This window comes from Martes martes (genome assembly GCF_963455335.1).
Source record: "Martes martes genome assembly, chromosome: X".
NCBI lineage: Eukaryota > Metazoa > Chordata > Mammalia > Carnivora > Mustelidae > Martes > Martes martes.
In genome coordinates this window covers 103197354-103218734 of record NC_137897.1, presented here as the reverse complement: position 1 = coordinate 103218734, position 21381 = coordinate 103197354, and the positions used below count along the sequence as shown (strand labels likewise).

Below are 21381 nucleotides of genomic sequence, written 5' to 3'. Positions count from 1 at the left end.
ACTCTTTGGTAAGAGGGAATTATGTAGGGGAATTGCTCCACTGTGAAGAGTCTTCTGTAACAAGGAAGCATGTAGGAGAATTACCCTGCTGTGAAGAAATGAGGAGGGGATTTGGAGGCTTACTTGCTCTGTAAACCATCTTTCAAACAATTCCCATGTTTTCAGCCCCACTTTCACCCTCACTTATAGAAGTACCCAGTGGTGACTGGATGCTGCCAATATCTCAGCCTTTTGGGAGATCGTTGGTGCAAATTGTGTTGTTTATTTTCTCACTGTTGTTTTAAGATTCAGGTTTCTTGGTTCTCCCAATCTGTTAATAGTTGCTTTTTTGCTTTTCTTTTCCTAAAATGCTTTTCATAAATGTTTCCTGTTTGTTTTTCTTCATGGGTTTATGCCTCTAAAATAGTTTATTTTGGGTCATTTATACATAAATGTGAATGTCTAATCCACTGCTTTTAACTGGAAACCCTTTTTTAATTTTTCATCATGACATTCAATGTGTTTATTTTGTAGCACTTCTATTACATTATATATTTATATATTTGCTTATTATATGTCTCCACCACAAGTATGCTTGCTTCATGAAAACAGGGATATTGTCTATCTTGTTCACTATGCATCCTTAGTGCCTAGGACATAATAGACACTCAGTTAAGTATCTGCTGCATAAATTAATCTGACTTATTTTACTAAAATGATATTTATAGTCATAGCATCTGATACTGCTGTAGGGAAAAAATGAAAATAACTGTATAGCAAATTAGTCAAATCAAAATGGGAGAATTAGATACTTGAGGAAAAACAATATATAAGACAAGACACATAATAGCACAAGTATATTTTACTGCAAAACCAATATATTTTCAACTTTATAATGCTACATTTTGTTCATAGGGGGCTGCCTCTGAAACATGTCTATGAACTTAAACTCACTGAATCTTAGGAGTGGGGAAAAACTGCAAATTATTCAGTTTAATATCTTGTTTTACAGATAAGGAAACTGAGGACAAGAAAGAGGAAGTTATTAGCCAAATATCAGACAGCTAGTTAGTGGCAGAGCTGAGGCCCAGGCCCATCTCTTCAGGCCATCTGCCCATTACTCTTTCTAATTTGGGACCTGAAGATATGGTCTGATCAAAACAGCCCAGCTGTGTAAGTGTGTACCATCACTGGCCCACTAATCTCACAGGGGTGTTGGAACAGTGAAAGTATAGTGCTAGATTTGAGTGGGATTTGGATGAAAAGAATTAGTGGCATGAGTTTTTTTTTTTTAACACTTACAGAAACATAAGGTACAGTTATGGAAAGAGAGATTATTTACACAGTAGGCTTTCAATTAGCCTGGATTCCCTCAGGGGAGAATGATTCTGTATTATATGACATATATTGCTTGTGTTAAACACCACACAGTTGGCCCATGAGTGGCTGGCTATATGGATAGAAGTCCAAGAAGCTAATAGCCTCAGTCCTGCCAGCAAAAACCGCTGGGGGAAAACAGTGCTAAATGTTAGATATGACCTTGATACAAATGACAAGACATTGCAGGTGAGTTTGTGGCATTTTGCATTTCCTCAAAATCCTTCCATCTGGAATGAAGGGGAGCAAACAATGGGGCAGGCCCTTTCACAGAGAGTCACTGATTTGGGCTGTACAGTAAACACTGATCTATTTTGATGTGTCTGCCTGGGGCCTAGAACTTGAAAAACTTCAGCCAGGGAGACAAGTTTTTCTTTAAGTAACTAAATTGCCTTTCACATTTCTATTTTATGTCTGCAGAGGGAACACACAATAAATTTGGGTAAGAATGTAGCAGACAGAAATCAGAGCTGATGAATTCCAAGCTTACATAAACTAAGGTTCCCAATCCCAGGTGCTTTTGTTTTTTCTGTCAGTAGACTTAGTAAAACAAGACAGATGTTCTGAGTCCTCCTAACTCCTGTCCCATTACTCAGGGATTTTGGAGACTGGGCATTGCAATTGCTTTGCTAAAATAGAAGAGGATTTAGTAGGCTAGGATGTAATGGGGAGAGAGGGTGAAGAGTGTGGGGAGCAGCACATCAAGCTGCTCGTTCATAGGAGATGATTTGTGTTCATTCATAGATTTGAAAGTGAAGGAAGCACAGAATCCAGCCCCCTACGGTAACTACAAGCAACTGCGACTCTTACTTTCCTGAAGATACTGCAGAAACCCAAAATTCACAGCCCTCCTGACTGAATGTTTAATCTCAGAGAAGGATTACAGCAATGCTTTAGGCTTGCTTTAGCCCTCACGTTTATATAGTGTTGTTGACTTTTTAAAATTATGAAACTTGAGCAACTTTAGTGAATCAAACATGGATATCCAGCAATTTGAGTGCCTGCCTGTCTGACTTTTTTTCAGGTCCAGTCATGGCTTTTTTTGTGGCTTGAGGTTATTTCACAAATATATTTCTTTTGGTTGATTCTAATGATTTTATAGCCACCCACCCTGTTAATATCCAGTAGTGTGTTTAGCCAGCCTCCAGTTATTGAGCATTTGGAATCTTTCATGAAATGTCTTTTAACCACTCCTATTTTGCACCAAACTCTACTCACATTTCAAGGTTCTGGTTCAATGCTACCCCCTCCATAATAACTTTCTTTTCCCAACCTCCACCCTGCTCCAGCCCCATGGAATAAAATCAGTTCTTTTTTGCTCCTGTAGCTTTTTGTCTTTATTTCCATGAAAGAACATGTTACACATACAGTTGTCTTCCCTGTTATATTATAGGCTACTTGACGGCAGGGATTGGGTCTTCTACATAGTTGAATCCCCTAAACATATGACAAAGTGATTTACAGATATACATACACAGCAGATGAATATTTAAACAGCAATATAATGAACATTTTTGCATACATTATTTTCATTTATTTTGGGATATATCCTTGGGTGTATATTTCTGCAAATGGAATTACTTGGGCAAAGAGCAGTTACACACTCTCATAATGTATTCCAGATATTTCACCAGCAATTTGTGTGGTGACCTGTTTCCCAACAGTGGTGTTTATTACACGTATACTACCAAGCTGGGGGACATTGTGTTTTAATTCGTATTATGCTGAGGTCATATATTTTGTCCTGTGATTATATACTGAATATGTTCCCTGTTGTGCTTGTTGTGCATTTTTTTTGATGACTCATCTAGTGAGCTTTATACATTTATCTCATATGTTTCATTATTTATTTATATGTTCTGACTGGTGTGTTTTGAGAGTTCTCAATTGTATATATTTTCCCTTTTGGTTGTTTCATATATATATGAAACAGTGTTGTTGACCTTTTTTTTTTAAGGTTTTATTTATTTATTTGGCAGAGATCAAAAGTAGACAGAGAGGCAGGCAGAGGGAGAGAGATTCGGGAAGCAGGTTCCCTGATGAGCAGAGAGCCCGATGCGGGGCTCCATCCCAGGAGCCTGGGATCATGACCCGAGCCAAAGGTCGAGGCCTTAACCAAATAAGCCACCCAGGCGCCCCTGTTGTTGACTTTTTAAAATTATGAAACATAATTTATTGTGTTATATTAGTCACCATACAATATGTCCTTAGTTTTTGGTGTAGTGTTCCAAGATTCATTGTTTACATATACCACCCAGTGCTCCATGTAATACATGCCCTTCTTAATACCTACCACCAGGCTCACCCATCCCCTCTCCCCTCTCCCTTTCCCTCTAAAACCATCAGTTTGTCTCTCTGAGTGCTTTTTGATCTTCATCTGATTATAGTACAATGTGCACAAGATTTTCTGTCATATATTTGAACACATTATCTTGGTTTCGATGATACTCTTTATTTTTTCAATGGCTACAATAGCTAGATAAACAAGGCTGCTCTGTTTTTTTTTTTCCTAGTTTCACAGTTTAGACTTGTATGTCTAACTTTTTTTTTAAAAGATTTTATTTATTTATTTGACAGACAGAGATCACAAGTAGGCAGAGAGGCAGGCAGAGAGGGGGAAGCAGGCTCCCTGCTGAGCAGAGAGCCTGACATGGGGCTCAATCCCAGGACCCTGAGATCATGACCTGAGCCAAAGGCAGAGGCTTAACCCATTGAGCCACCCAGGCGCCCCTGTATGTCTAACTTTTTGATCCATCTGGAATTTATTGAAGCATATGATGTGAAAGACATATGATCAAATTCAATTCTCTTCTTATGGATACACAGTTTCCCCACCAATATTTATTTGTTAGTGTTCATGTGTGTGTGTTCTTTCTAGTTAACTGGAGACTTTTTTGGTAAATTTGGCTCTGTTTGTTTAAAATATGCTATTTCATTGATCCACCTTCATTTTTAATTCAATGCCAGAATGTCTTTTTTATATGTATAACTTTATAATAAGGTTTAAAACCTGAGAAGCTATATACCATCATTATATAAAATGGTATTTTTTTGGCATTTTTGTCTTCTTATTCTTCCAGGTGAATTTCACTGTAAATGTGTCATGGTCTGTAAAACACCATGAAGAATTTTTAATTAATATTGCATTAAATCTATATATTCACTTAAAGAGTTTTATCTTTCTTGTATTTTAGCCTTGCCATTTGGGAGCGAACTGTCCCTTTCCATTTATTCAGGTCTTTATTTCTTCAATTATGATCTTATTATTTCCTTTGAATACATTTCTTTCATCATCATTAAATTTTTCAAAGTACTTTTAAATTGATGATCTCATTCAGTGACTCTGCTATAAGTTAGTAGAAGAATTTAGATGCACCAAACATGGCTGTCTTTTAATGGATATCCCCCCCGCCCCCAGTATTCTTCAGGATTACTTTTTTTATGGTAATAGTTTTATTGGGATATAATTCACATACCATACAATTTATACACACACATACAAATGCATGTACATTAAATGGTTTTTAGTATACTTAGAATTGTGCAACTTTTACCACAATCAATTTTAGAATATTTTTATAACTAAAAAAAATGAAAATGTGAGAAATGTAACCATATGGGCATATCAAATCATGGTGGACATTGAACTAAAGCAATGAAAAGGTTTTGGGCAGCATAAGTGTTAAAAGTTTTAGACATATTGAAAGTATAAGTCCATAAATTTTAATTAAATCACATAGCTAATAAAATACAAACAAATGAAACAACCTATCCTATCATTCCTGCACCACTTTTCAAGATATTGACAACCATTAATCTACTTTTTATATACCAATTTCTCTATAGATTTGCCTAGTCTGGACATTTCATATATGTGAAATTGTGAAATAAAAAATGGACTTTTAAGCAGAAGCAAAACAACATTTATTAAACACCTACATCTCTGTTAAGCATTTTCCATATTTTTTTTCTTATTTAATCTTCAAACAGCCATTTAAGTTAGGTAATATTCCGTTTTAAATAAGGGAACTGATAGTAGAGAGGTTGAGCAATTAGAGATTATATGGTTAGGATATGATATAACCTGGATGCTTTGACCCAATCTTTGTCCAAGTTCTTTCTGCCTTAAGGTGTTTAGGAAGCTTGGAAAATATCTCTCCAGTACTCTTGCCTCAGTGGCCTTCAGTGCCTTCCATAGAGACAAAACACCAATATGACATTTCTCACACTGTGAGGGCTGAAATCTCAGAGTAAAATAGAGTATTTTGTATAACATAGACTCATGGATCTAAATAAATTTGCTCTTTCAACTTCCCTCCATCAGATATTGAGAATGACCAATGATCTGTGTACATTTTAAATCACAGAGCCATGGGAAATTAGAGCTTAAAGCTGAAAAGAGCCTCAGAGGCCACCTGGTCTAGTTGCTTTATTTTATTGATGAAGAAACTAGGACCCAGAAAGAGCAAGCTATCTGCTCAAGACCATATAGCTCAAATATGGTGACAGAGGATGACTTTTAATCTATTACTTGAAAAATAAGTGTACCAAAGGTGAAAGTCCCACCCAGAATAACTGCAGAAAACAAATTAAGAGGAAAGCAAGATAGTGATGCGGAAAGGTCACTGAATTAGGTCAGAAGGTCTGGATTCCAACACTATCTCTGCCACTAATTCACTCTGAGACCTTAGACAAGTCACTTAACCTCTTTGAACTTCTGTTTCTTCATCTGGAAATGGTTGGGTTGAAATATATGATGTTTTGGAAGATTGTGTTTATTAAACACCCCTGAAATTGTATTGAATAACTAAATAAGTGAACCTTTGTATAAATGCTAAATGTTATGCTATTTTTGGAAGATACCCAGTGAACTACATAACCAAAAAACTGAAAAGAAAGGTAACAAAAAAAAAGTTTTTAAAGAACCATTACTGTAAATTTACATGCCTCTAGGGATAAATGCATTAGTGCACTTTTTAAACATAAAAGTTTATTTCTTCAACAAATAAAAGAGTGCCTGATTATTTCCAGTAAGTAGATATACAAGACACATTGGTCAAGTTAATAATATGCCAATTCTGGCTGCAATATTGACACATGCAGTGGCATGTGTAGATGGGGTATATAAAATCATTTCCTTAATAAAATCTTAATTTTTTATGGTTATTTCCTTTGGGAAGAAAAAGCAATTCAATATTATTTTAAGGAAAAAAAGATTTTGTCATGTTCTAAAGAATAATAGTCATTTATCCATTCAACTAATATTTATTGAATGCCTATAGTACATGCACATGTCAAGGAACAAAGTTATCCTAAAATGGGAAAATTTTAAAAATGGTACAATAACATGAAGCTAACATTGAAAACCTGTCTTTTTTATGATTCAAGGTACGTGAGCAGTCAAGAGCTGTTTGTTTAAATCTTCACAGGCTGAAACTTTCACGGTAGAGAGGCAGAGCAGATGATGTGTGTGTAGGGGGGTGAGTGGGAGGGCAAAGAGTGCAGCTCTGTAAGCAGGAGCTGGAGCACACAGCAGAAAATGATCATATTGATGCATTCCTCCTCCCTCTCCCACCTTCCATGATGGAATAATAATAGGGATCCGTTCCATGTGTATTGTATCACCCTTCAGAGTTTACAGAGTGCTTTCACATTCATTATCTTATTTGATCTTCCTGCCAACCCAAAAAGAGAGGCATAGTGGGTATTTTTTTTCCGTTTTAAAGATGAGAAAATGAGGGGCTGGATGAGGTTATGTGGCTTTTCCATGGAAAAACAATACAAATTAGTGCCAGGACTAGAACTCATGTCTTTTGTCACTGAAAACAGTGTTTTTTCCATTACCTGCATTCATCCCAGTATTTTCTCTTCTCATCTCCCTATTTAGAGGCCTAAGTTATTCAGTGTTCCCCTGGGCAGTCTGCTGTGCTGAGCAGCAGCAGCAGCAGTAGCAGCAGTAGAAGCAGCAGCAGAAATCAACTCTAACAGTTAGGATAGAGCAATAAGAGTGAATTATTACCACAAGTAAAAAATGTTTCTTTCATCTGCTCTGGTCAAAGTGTGTGTGAGAGTGCATGTGTGTATGTGTGCATGCATGTGTGGTCTGAGAGATGGTTAGAGAGTGGAGCATTGAAAATTATATTTTAGCCAGTCTTTCTAGAATTCATTTCTGCTGATCTAAAATGGTAGTAGAGTACACATACAATATCTCCACTTGCATTTGGTGAAATGGAGTGAAAAAAATAATGAATACAGAGGTAGACATGCTCATGAAGGAATGAAGAAAGTAGAATTCAGTGAGCACCTGATATGCGCTGAGTGCTTTACTTGCAATATTTCATTTAATCTTTACTATTGCCCCATGACATAGGTTATATAGTGTCCTTCTTTTACAGATTAGTAAACTAAAGCTTAGGTAGGTTAAGTCCTAAGTCACAGAACCAGTGATATCCTATGCTAGGATTCAAATAGGTCCATATGGCTCCAGGATTGGGCATCTTAACTACTATACCAAATAAAGAACCTGTATTTTCTGGTGATTTGAATCACACATGTCTTTCTTCTTTTTCTTTTCTTTTCTTTTCTTTCTTTCTTTCTTTTTTTTTTTTGGATTTTTTTATTTGAGAGGGGAGGGACAGAGAGAGAGGGAGAGGGAGAATCCTCAAGTAGACTCCTCACTGAGTGTGAAGCCAACACAGGGCTCACTCCCAGGACCCTGAGATCATGACCTGAATCAAAATCAAGAGTTGATTGCCTAACCGATTGAGCCACCAAGTTGCCTCACACATGTTTTTCTTTTTAATCAAAGTTGGGGGAGCCCTCCGAGGTCTGCTTGTCCAACGTTTCACTAAATACAGGTATCCCTTCCAGACACCCCTCACTGATGACCATCCAGTGAACCACAGGGACTCTAATTTAGTTTAAAGTCTATAAATGGAGATGGAGCTGCAAGGACTTATCCCTTCTCTTGTCTGGTGCTTTATCCAGGGCAAAATCCAGGCATTTGCATGAGGCAGTAAGCCAGCATTAGAGATACCCTGTGACTGCAATAGAGAGAGATAGAGTCCATGCACTCAGCCTTAGCACCATCTAACTCCAGCCATTTTGTGACCTGGCCCTTTGCTTAGATGGATCTGACCAACAAGTCTTTGTGGAACCACCAAGTCTTTGTGGAATTCATATTTAGTTTTGCACAGATGCATTGTCTTTGCTCCAAACATGGTTAAAGGAATCAGTAAGCTGATGATCAGCCAGGAGCTGCATTAATCCTTTTGTTTTTCATTCATGGGATCCAAATGGTACCTTCAGACTTGGGTTAGCTTTCTGATGGCCATTAAGGGGCATTCTGATTCTGCAACAATCTCTGGTGAAGAAATGATCAAGGTTCTAGAAAACCCTCTATAGTTCAAGCAGAATAGTAAGTATTGATGACTTCCACTGTTTCAGAAATAATGTCACAATTATTGAAGGGGGAGAGTTGTCTCGTTATGTAGTTCACTGGGTATCTTCCAAAGATTACCCCAAAATACAGATGTAGTGAAAGAAAGGGCCATTTGTGTCCCAGTGTTCATAGTAGCAATGACCACAGTTGCCAAACTGTGGAAAGAGTCAAGATGCCTTTCAACAGACGAACGGATAAAGAAGATATGGTCCATATATACAATGGAATATTATGCCTCCATCAGAAAGGATGAATACCCAACTTTTGTATCAACATGGATGGGACTGGAGGAGATTATGCTGAGTGAAATAAGTCAAGCAGAGAGAGTCAATTATCATATGGTTTTACTTGTGGAGCATAAGGAATAACATGGAGGACATTAGGAGAAGGAAAGGATAAGTGAATTGGGGGAAATTGGAGGGGGAACTGAAGCATGAGAGACTGTGGACTCTGAGAAACAAACAGGGTTTTGGAGGGGAGGGTGGGGGTGGTGAGCCTGGTGGTGGGTATTAAGGAGGGCACGTTTTGCATGGCACACTGGGTGTGGTGCATAAACAATGAATCCTGGAACACCGAAAAAATAAAATAAAATATTAAAAAATAAAGTGAGAATATAGATGAGGGGAAGGGCTGGAGAGTATTGTGGATTGATATGTTTTGAGTGGGACTGTTTTACCCATATCATCCAGTTTCCCATTATTTCCTCAACTAAAACATGTCTAAAGAGCTCTTAACTCGTCAAGAATAATATCCAGCTTGTGTGGATGGAGAATTCATTCATGGTGACTGACTTCATCCTTCTTGGCATGGCAGACAACCATCAGCTTGGAGTCCTGCTATTTGGAGTCTTCCTTATCATTTATATTGTTCCTGTGTTGGAGAATCTAGGCCTGGTAATTCTGATCAGAGTCAGTCCCTGCCTCCATACTTCCATGCACATTTTTTCCCTCTAACCTATCACTTCTTTCTTTCTTTTTTTTTTTAAAAAGATTTTATTTATTTATTTGACAGACAGAGATCACAAGTAGGCAGAGAGGCAGACAGAGAGAGGGGGGAAGCAGGCTCCCTGCTGAGCAGAAAGCCCGATGTGGGGCTTGATCCCAGGACCCTGGGATCATCACCTGAGCTGAAGGCAGAGGCTTTAACCCACTGAGCCACCCAGGCACCCCCTTTCCCTTCTTGATGTCTGTTTCTCTTCCATTACAATACCAAAGACTTTAGCAAATTTGTTATCTAAATTGTAGGCCGTTTCTTTCCTTGGATGCATAACTCAAATGGGCTTGTTCATAATCTTTGCCTCTGCTGAATGCAACCTTTTGGCTTCCATGGCTTATGACCACTATACTGCCACCTGTCAGCCACTGCTCTCCCATATCACCATGTCTAGAGTCTGTTGTCTCCTCATGATAGCAGGATGCTACTTTGGGGGATTAGTTAACATGGTTTCTGTGACAACTTCCATCACACAACTATCATTCTGTCAACCATGTGTCCTTCCCCACTTCTTCTGTGACATTCCTCCACTATTGGTACTGGCTTGCTCAGACCCCTGGGTCACCCAGATACTGGTTGTTGGGGATTCACCTTGGTCACCTCCATTGTGGTGATCCTTGTCGCCTATATGTCTGTCCTCATGACGATCCTGGGAATTCCTTCAGCTTCTGGCAAAGAAAAAGCTTTCTCTATGTGTGATTCCCACATGACTGCTGTTGACCTATATTATGGAACAACTATTTGTATTTAACTTGCAGCCCTCTCGACATGGATCCCAGGCAGGAAATCAGATGGTTTCAGTGTTTTATACAATGTTGAATCCCCATGTTAAATACTCTTAAGTTTGAGAAACCAGGAAGTGAAAGTTCCTTTATGGAAAATATTGAAGCAGAGTCCCTAATCTTCCATTTTGTGTCTCAAGAATGTAACATGTTCTATGAAGACTTGCTTACAGTTCTATTCACTGTGTTTTCCTTGCCTGCAAATGAAGCCTTGTTAAGAACAATTGAATTGCTCTGGCTAAGAGTTTAGAAGTAGTTCTTTAGATAAACAGCAACACAATAAGAAGTTATGGCCAAAACAATGTGTATTTTCTGAAGCAACTGTCTGACAAGAAATGTTTTAAAAGAGGGCAATATGTATATGGATATGAATATGTCAATTTGAGTTGTGAACTGGTGTAACCCCAGTCATAAGTTTAAATAATTCCATGATAACAAGGTTAGAAAATAGTGTAATTTGACTATAAATTATAGAAGAAAATATAAATGGCAACTGAGATGCAAATACTTTTGCTTTACTATTCATGTATTTATATGGAGGATTTACTTGGTATCCCTTAGGCTGAATTAAGTTCAGTCCATATCTTTCATCCTCATGAAAGGATGACTTTCAGAAGACTCCTGAATGTGTGTTTTCCAAATGCTGCATCATCACTACCACTGTGAGGCTATAAAATGTGAGACTATATATTAATTCACATATGTAATTATTGAGATTTATAAGGGTAAATCTTAAAAGATAGTAATGCTAAGCCAAACAACAGATTGAGTTTGCTAATTAGAGTAGGATTTGAAAGATTCTTTGTAAGGGACAATGGACCATTGATCAGTGGAAACTCTAGGCCTAAATTATACCAATGATTTTTGTGTGTGTGTGTGTAAATACTAAAGGGACTATTGTATGCAAATTATAAACTAGCTAAGCCTATTAGTATTCCTGAATATATGACCAACAGACAACACAAGTGTGAGTAAAACCCCAATTAATTTATTAGTCATGGCTAGCCCTCAGAATTTGAAAAGGTGCATGAAATTTGTGGATATTACTATCTTGTCTAAATATATTGAACAACAAGCTATCTATAAAAGCATATCGTCCTATACCTGAAGACTAAAAAAATTACTATCTTTCTTTTATAGTTGAGGAAGCCAAGGCTTAGAGAAGAGAAACTGAGCAAGATCAAACAACTAGTTAGGGGGAAAATAATCAAATTGGCTCTGGCTGCAAGGAAAAACAGAAAGAAGTATTTATTTATACCTAGGTCAGACACAATATTTGCGCCCTAAGGTAGCTTTGTTTCTGCCTCTATTCCCCAAAGCTTTCTAGCCTTAATAGCCATCTTCCAAAGACTGCTAAGCCCCAGTTGTGAGGCAGTGTGGTTTACTACCAAGTAAAACTAATCCTCTTAGAGCCCAGATCCTTATATCCAACTACCAGATGGAACCTCCCCTTGAAAAGTTCCTCAAGAGCTTCAAATTTAATGTTTAAAAACTGAACTCTTCTAACCCTGCTCTTCCTTTCCCCTTGTTTCCTATGTAAGTGAACAACACAATCCGGTTTCTTAAACCCAAAGCCTGAAGTTAGTCTTTGACACTTTCTCCACCTTCAACTCCCTACATTCAATCAATTATCAAATCCTGCCAATTCTTCCTCCCAAATTCCTTTTGAAGTACTTTATTCTCCACTGACACTGTCCTAGATCATGACATACTCCTTTCTTGCCTAGATTAGCAAAATAATCTTTTACCCTCTCTCTCTGAATCCAACCTGGATCCTATTAAATCTACTTTATATATAACAACTACGGTAGTTTAAATGCAAATCCAACCAGATCAGCCTTCTACTCTCCACACTGATAAGATAAATTCCAAACTGTTATATTTGGCATGCAAAGCTCTCCATATCTTGTCTGTCCAAGTCCTATCCATTTTTTGAAGTCCAAGCTTAAATCCCATCTTTTCTGCGTAACTTTTCCTGATGTTTCAGATGGAAGTAGGGATTCATACCCTGGTTTCCTGTTGCACTTTGCACCTCCACTGTAACATTATGACACTTGGCCTTATGATAAAATCCTCTGAATTTTTTAGAATTTCTGTTTTGCTTACATACACTGAAAACTTTCAGAAGGATAGAGCCATATTTGGTTAATTTTTCATCTCCCAACCAAGGTTTAGCATAGAGTCTGGTACCAAGTAAAGGTTCAAAAAACATTAGTCAAGCTGAAATTCATTTACAACAAACCTTTTTACTTATCCAGGTCATTTTTTCCACCAAGTATTGTTATATCCTATTGTGTAATGGAAGAAAGGTAGAAAATCTTACCTTTTGGACCATGGGCTTCTAGCTGAATCTCTTGTTTTTTGGAGGTTTTTGCTTGACATTCAATCCACAATAGAGAATCTGAATCTCTTCTTTATTGTCCGTTCAACTCTATACACCCAGGTGCTTTCCCTTCAAACACTTGTCCTCCCTGGATTTCTGTCCTTCTCTGGTAATGGGTCCAACCAAGCACATGGCAGATGCTCCTGGAAGAAAAACCATCCTATTTGTAGGATTCAAGGTTAAAGAGTTTCAGAATCAGAAATCAGAGGTAGAAGGGCTCACAGAGATCATTGAGAATAAGGGGTTTTAATTTTTTTAAACATTGAAATTATTTCTTTAAGTGAATTCAAATGCAGAACAAAAATATATAAAACATCAAAATAGGACAGGCTTAGCTGAAATCAGTGTGAGTTGCCTATAACTCTAACTCCATTGCCAAGCACTCACCTCTACCTCTGTGAAGCACCTCTCTAGAACCTCAACAACAATCTGGAAACACTAGGATAATCAAAACTGCTCTTTTCACATATGAGGAAACAGTGTCCCCAAGGGAGAGCAACATTCTGGAAATCACTCAGTTTGTCAGTGGCAGAGGCAGATTTAGAATTCAGGTCTTCTGATTCATACTCCAGATTATCATCTCTCACCATATTTTCTTAGGCCCCTCTCAGGATATGAGACACTTAACACAGCTGAGAGTGTGGGATGAAATGGGCCTCATTAGACTAGATCAAACAGTACACATTGACTCAAGATCTATCTCCTTGGCAAGCAGCTATGTCTCCTACCCTCTGAACAGCTCCAGCAAGAGTAGAGAGAGCTACAACCTCATCATCTTCATAATTTCTATGTGAGAGGTGGTGGACCCCAGGGAATACTAAAATACTTTAATAGACAGTCCTTGCAGTTAGGACTGGCCAAATAATTTGTAGGTCCATGGCAAAATGTAAATGTGAAGTCCTGTATTCAAAAAGCAAAAAGGAGTCCCATTTAAGGTACTCAAATATAGAGTTTTCCCCTTTCTATTGCAGTCTCTCTCTCAATCTGTCATGATGCTTTCAATTTGCTATGTAATATCACACCCTCTCAGGCACAGGGATACTTGCAGGGCAAGTGCAGCCCTACACAGGTGCCCGGTGATTCTATCCTGTGACTCAAAGCACACGTGCATGGTCCCCTGGCCAGTTTCCTCCTCCCACCAACTGCTGGACAGATAGTGAGTAAGTTAAGCTAGTCATATCCCCTTCCCATGGGCCAGCTGCTCCAACCCATGGTGGACAAATGGCCACCATGGGTAGGGCAACCTCTGTAGCAGGATGTGCTAGGTACCTGGGTCAGGGTGGACAATGGATCAGCTCTACTGAGTCATATGTCAAATGCACCATGGCAATACTACCCTGGGGTCAGGATGGCTATTAAAGCAAACAACCTTGAAATGTTGTAGTGCATGCTGTCTAACCCCAGTACTCCTAAGGCTCTTGCTCAGGTTACTGAGAGTGAAGGTTTGTAGCAACCACTGGGCAAATTATTAAATTATTAAAAATTTAATACAGTGACATTAACCCCCAAGTACAAGGTCATTCTGAGCACTGTCCTGTACCATCATACTGAACACATGTCCATGAATACAAGCTCTGAATCAGACTGCCATACTCTGAGACCCACCTCTCTCACTTCTGAACTCTTTGACCATAGACAAGTTACTTAAGTTTTCTATATCTCAATTTCCTCACCTATACAATGGGAATGATAAGATTATCTATCTCCCAAGGTTGTTGTGAGGTTTATATGAGGTAATGGCTTGTGCATTGGTCAGAATGGTGTTCAGACATAGTATATATCCAGTAAGTTTTTATTTTTAAAAATTTTATTTATTTATTTGACAGAGAGATAGAGCACAAGTAGGCAGAGAGGCAGGCAGAGGGAGAGGGAGAAGCAGGCTCTCCGCTAAGCAGGGAGCCCAACATGGGGCTCAATCCCAGGACCCTGGGATCATGACCTGAGCTGAAGGCAGAGACTTTAACCCACTGAGCCACCCAGGCACCCCAGTAAGTTTTTTTATTATCATTTTTTGCTCCTAGGATCCCACATTTTTCAGATATCCAGTATAGGCATTGGGTTTTGTTTTCCCTGGATCTTCTGCAGGGCTGTGTTCCAAATGGTATTTACCCAGCTTGCACAGCATGTAATCAGATTTGAGTCTCAAATGACCTTTCTAGCTTAAGGGGAACTCCACTAGATTTGCACAAACTGAGAGAGCCCAGTCAGTTGTCACTGGCAGAATTTACAGTTTTTACTTTCACAGACTCAGGACCCATTGAAATCAGTATTAGGTCTTAACACACAGTCTCAGGACTATCAAATTCAGCATTGGGGACCTCACATCTAGTTCTGCTGCTTCTCCCACAAGCTTTCAAGAAGGGGATATCCTCCTTGTCTTATAAATAGTCATTCCTGGTTATTGGGTTAATGAGAAAGACTATCCAGGGTAATTTCTGGTGTCCCCATCTCAATCCTGCTGCCCTAAGGCCACCTATTGGGGTCATGGATGTTCAATGGGGACTTGGATTCAGAACAAGATTTGAAGCCAGTGGAACCTAGGCCAGTCCTTCTAAAGGGAGCAAGACTTCTACCAGTGGGAGGATGAGGGATCGTAAGCTCAGGAGAACCTATAAGTTAAGGAAGTGACTCTGTCTCCTCAGGTGTTATAAGAAGATAATCATTGACCTCTTTCTGCATCTGCCACTCAAAGTTGCTAGAGAAGCTGAGCCTTGCTACCCAGGGAGCTCTCAGCACATCTTCACACCCGTCATCCTCAGCCTACACTCAGGATGGGTTGCAGTCAGTTTCACTTGGTGAGTGGGCTTCTCCAGCTATTCTTGCAGAGACCTGGTCAGGGGCAGTCCTGGAAGCTGGAACTAGCTGAGGCCCATCTCACATTGCACGAGTAGAGTACAGGGACTCAGAGCATTAAGCAGTGACAGCAGAGAGGCTGAATCTATTTTGTACAATACTAAGAACAGGGCTAGTCTGGGATTAATGGAGAATAGAAATAAGCAAGTCCATCAATAAATGTTTTATGAGTCCACATGCTGTGTACAAACTGATTCGAGGCAGTATAGAAGCATAGAGAAGAGAATGGGGAGAGAGGTGAGATGTGCCAAAGGAAATAAAAGCCCTTCTCTTGGGGAGCATAAAATATAGGCCTCAGAGAAGAAAATGCTTAAGCACTTAAAGAAAAAGTCAAATAGAAATGGGTTTTACTCTATGATATTTTCCTGAAAAGTGATATGTAAAATGAATTTCAAACTCAGTAAGGTCCCACTGACTCGTGTTTTAGCATTAGAGATAAGTTCCTACTTAAAAAAATGTAACCTCAATTCAAACCAACAATAAAGATGTTGATTTGTCTTCATTAAGAATTGCCACCTTTTCCACATATGCTGGATAACTAATTCAATTATCTAAAATTACTTTTTTCCTAATTATAAAAGAATTACATGCTAAGTATTGAGAAATTAGAAAATATGAAGAAGCTACAGAAATACATATCAGCACCTAGAGATAACTACAAACACTTTCGTGTACATACTTTTGGTCTCATGCTTTTTAATACATGCGTATGTGTCTATGCACATGTGTGTATAATTGTATTTGTAGTAAAATAATAATGTAATACTATTTTCTACCATATTCTTTTCACGTAAAACTATGTTAGAAAAAATATGCATGTCAAAAAGCATTCTTCCTCAAGTCTAATGGTTCCATAAATATACTTTAGTGTATGGATGAACTCTTATGATTAATTGTTTTTTTAAGTTTTTATTTAAATTCCAGTTAGTTAACATAAAGTATAATATTCTTTTCAGGTATATAATATAAGGATTCAACACTTCCATACATCACCTAGTGCTCATCGCTGGGTACCCTCCTTAATCCCCATTACCTATTTCACCCATCCCTCTTTATCTATTCATCAGTCAATGGACACTTTCCATAATTTGGCTATTATAGATACTGCTGCTATAAGCACTGGGGTGCATATATCCCCTTGAACTGGTACTTTCATATTCTTCGGGTAAATACCTAGAAAGATCATGGTGGGTAGTTCTACTTTTAAGTTTTTGAGGAACTTCCATCCTCTTTACCACAGTGGCTGCAACAGTTTGCATCCCCACCAACAGTGCAAGAGGGTTCCCCCTTTCTCTGAATCCTTGCCAACACCTGTTATTTCTTTTTTTTTTTTTATTTTGGCCATTCTGACAGGTGTGAGGTGATATCTCATTGTAGTTTTGATTTCCATTTCTCTGAGGATAAGTAATATTGAACATCTTCTCACATGTCTGTTTGCCATCTAGATATGTTCTTTGGAAAAATTTCTGTTCATGTCTTCAGCCCATTTTTAAATTGAATTATTCCTCTTTTGTATGTTGTTTTATAAGTTCTTTATATATTTTGGATACTAACCCTGTATTAATATGTCATTTGCTAATATCTTCTCCCATTTGGAAGGTTGCCTTTTAGTTTTGTTGATTGTTTCCTTCACTGTGCAGAAGCTTTTTGCTTTGATGTAGTCCCAATAGTTTATTTTTGCTTTTGTTTCCCTCCCCTCAGGAGACATATCTAGAAAGAAGTTGCTGTGCCTGATGTCAAAGAGGTTATTGTCTGTGTTCTCTTCTAGGATTTTTCAGTTTCAGGTTAACAAAGAAATTTGAAAGGACTGATAGAAAGAGCATATAGCTAACAATAGCTTCTATCAATGTGCTTAAAGAAAGAAATAAAATACATAACTTGGAATCTGACTGGATTTTGTTAAATGCATAAATAGGAGGCCAGACTAAATGAAGTTACCAGGAAAAATTAACTCCTATGATCAAATCTCATGTGAACACAAAGGCCTTAAATGAAACTTCCATTTGAACGGGTAGAGAAAAGAAAGGGCTGATGTTCTGAAAGAATTTACCAGACATTTTCCCTCAGATTTTGGAGTTTAATGTGCATAATATCTTGGTGTAGAGCAATAAAACTATCCTGTGCCAACTCAGTGAGTGTCCATCCCATAGACAGAGGTGGGAAAGCAAAAAAGAGTCCTAGTTCTGTAACCTAGGCTGAGAGCAATCAAGAGGGAGACCAGAGTAAGAAGGACTTGTGCTTGCCCTGGAGCCAAGAGCCTTCTGAGGATGATGAGGATGATGAATATTTATGGATGCAGTGCAGGTAATTAAAGGCTTTCAAGTCACAGAGGAGGAAAGCATACCAGCTCCACCAAAGGAGGAATATCACAAAAGTAGTCCGTAGTGGAAGTTGCAGGACAGAAGGTAGAATGTACGGACTGGTAAAGACACTGGAGTTGATGGTCCCCCTGGTGCTTGGAGAACAGGTTGGACAAGACCCTGGCCATGTGCACAGTGAATGGAGAAACCTAAGCAGGACAGAGAGATAAATGGGGATGACCCCAATGAAGATGACTAGCCAGTTTCCCTACTACAGCAATAATACAGAAGAGTATGAGTAGTCCAAAGAAAAGGGCTAAAAATAAAGGTAAATCTGAGGAGTGTCAGTTATTCTTAGAAGGAACTTTGCCAGCACACTGGAATTTCTTTCCATAACTCCCAAAAGTCATCTGGGACAGACTTCCTAAGATACAAACTCAGGGATCTGATACATATTTTGGTTCAGCCTTCTAGTTTCAACTCCTAATAATAATCTGGGTTGTCATAAAATCAGGATAGACAATTTACAGTTATCCCAAGGAGTAAGACCAATTCACATCATTTAAAATTCATTTAAAGCAATGTTTAATTAACATAGCATTTAATTCTACTTTAATTACTTTTAAGAACCCATATATTGTTTTAGGGAATTAGTAAAATTAGAAAAAAATAATGTGTCATAACATGGAACATGCTGGGAATCATTAGTCTAAACCATTTGTATAAGTGGCTATTTCCATTCTACTTGATAGTTGCCAGCTTTGAAAACCCTACATCTACCTACCCTCCCTTCCACCTACCTCCAATAGGTATTCTCTTAAGTGTTGAGAGTTCTTTGGTTTGTCCAACAATATATACTTATTTTTAACTTGATCTTATGATCAAGCCAAAGACAAAATTGCCTCAGTTTCCTCGTACATAACCCAGAGGTAATCACAGTTTCTTTCTGGATCGTTGTGGGAACTCAATAATATAATGTTACACAAAAAGATATTTCATGAAAAAAAATTGCCGCTACTAGTAAAACTTACACTTAATGCCAGGCAGTAGGTCTTTATTTACCCAGTGGAGTAAATAAGAAGCAATAACAATGACCACTAACAGGAGAAAACTTTGGGAAACTTTGCAACTCAGTTTTATTAAAAAGATCCAGTGGGTAGAGGAATTAAAATACTTCTTAACTGGAGGATATGACCTCCACTTCCTTACTCACAAGACACAAATACCACGTGTAATATCTTTCAACATTAAGCCTGTGATGTTCTAGTCTCAGGCTCCAGGAATACAAGCAAGGCATTTTCCAAACCATACAGCTCATGTGAGTGGGAAATCCCAAGCAGGGAGAAGCAAGGTCTTGGATAAGATGTTGCTACTCCTTTGTACCTGATTGGAGGTGATAGTAGCAAGGTAGTAGCTGAAGCGAGAGCATAGCTTCAAACCAGGAAAAAGAATGAATCATTCTTTCTTCAAAGGTCACATATGATTTCCCATGTCCAGTGGCTAAATGGGGACTTTGTTATTTCTGCTTCAATAGAGAAAGGATAATTTCACTAGTCATTTTCTTATCTTTTTTTCTCTAACGTCACTTTTCCCTTATTTCTGTCTTCTGTTTCTCATATAGAAATAATATAGTGGAAAGAGCAGGGGTTTTGAATCTAGACAGACTTAATATCTAAACTTCTTGAAGTCTTGTTTTTTTTGAAGCTAACTGCCTTCCAATCCTTTTTGTCTGTTTCCTGATCCCTTCATCACTTCTCTTTCTCATAAATTTCCTTTGTGTCAAGGTCCATGTTAATTCCTTTAATGATCAGTTTATTGGCAAGGATGTGAAGAAATTGAAAACTTCATAAACTTCTGGTGCAAATGTAAAAATGGTGTAGTCATTGTGAAAAATAGTTTCTTGGTAGGTTAAACATAGAGTTACCATATGACCCAGCATTTGCACTTCTAAGTCACGCAGAAAAATGAAAATATATGTCCACACAAAAACTTGTAAATGTAGTTTCATAGAAACATTATCTATAATAGACAAAAGACAAAAATCTAAATCTCCATCAGTACATAAAAATATGTACTGATACCTGTTACAGTATAGATGAATCCTGAAAGCATCATACTAAATGAAAGGAGCCAGATACAAAAGGATGCATATTGTATAATTCCACTTATATGAAATGTCCACAATAGGTATATCTATAGAGACAGAAAGTAGATTCATTGTTGCCAGTGGGAGAGATGGAATTGGGATTGACATATGTATACAAGTTTTCTTTTTGGGGTGATAAGAATGTACTAAAAGCATATTGTGGTGATAGTTGCACAACAGTGAATATACTAAAAATCAATTAATTGTACACTTTAAATGAGTGCATTATATGACATTTGAGTTATGCCTTAATAAATCTGTTAAAATAATAAGAACTGTCTCATTATCACTCTCATCAGTCAGTGACAATATGTATCAAGTCACTATGACTGGAATAATAAAGATTTTTCCTTAAAACTATGGTTGGGTGAGCATTTCAGAAGGATAGATATCTACACAAAATTACTTTCTAGTTTGTTGGTAGAAAAGAATCAATTAATATCACGAACCAAATTCAGGTATGTATGAGTTCATAGTCTGCACTCCTTATCTCTTATACTCTTAACTCTAACTTTTAACAAGCACAATTATCAAATAAATCATTAAAATTAATTTAGAAATCAATCAGTAAATTGAAATTGAAATTGAAGTTGAAAAGGCACTTGTGATGAACACTGGGTGTTGTATGTAAGTGATGAATCACTACATTCTGCTCCAGAATCAAATATTACACTTTATGTTAACTAACTGGAATTTAAATAAAGACTTGGAAAAAAAGAGGAAAAAAACGAAAAGGCAATCCATAGAATGAGAGAAAAAAATTGCAAATTATATGTCTGATAAGGGTCTCATCTAAATATCCAGAATATAGGGACACCTGGGTGGCTCAGTTGGTTAAGCGGCTGCCTTCGGCTCAGGTCATGATCCCAGGGTCCTGGGATCGAGTCCCACATCGGGCTCCTTGCTCAGCAGGGAGCCTGCTTCTCCCTCTGCCTCTGCCTGCCTCTCTGTCTGCCTGTGCTCACTCTCTCTGACAAATAAATAAATAAAATCTTAAAAAAATAAATAAATAAATAAATAAATATCCAGAATATATAAAGATATATGAGATGTATCACTCTACACTCACTAGGTTGTTTATAATTAAACAGACATAAAATAATGAGTAATGGTAAGAATATGGAGAC

General features: G+C 37.8%; 1 protein-coding gene and 1 pseudogene across 2 annotated transcripts in view; both read left to right on the top strand.

Moving 5' to 3' along the window:
* The first annotated feature begins 9561 nt into the window (after positions 1 to 9561).
* On the top strand, positions 9562 to 10691 carry LOC308337479 (olfactory receptor 5J3-like; annotated as a pseudogene). The gene is made up of 2 exons: positions 9562 to 9743; positions 9960 to 10691. The product of its transcript is annotated as an olfactory receptor 5J3-like (transcript).
* Positions 10692 to 18218: 7527 nt separating this feature from the next.
* LOC308337478 (olfactory receptor 5AP2-like) overlaps positions 18219 to 21381 on the top strand; it is a gene marked incomplete at both ends in the record, with an annotated part of 56174 nt that continues 53011 nt past the window's right edge. The window contains one exon of the mRNA XM_080795574.1: positions 18219 to 18275. Within this exon, the coding sequence (XP_080651700.1) occupies positions 18219 to 18275 (57 nt within the window). The remainder of the gene's footprint in view (positions 18276 to 21381) is intronic.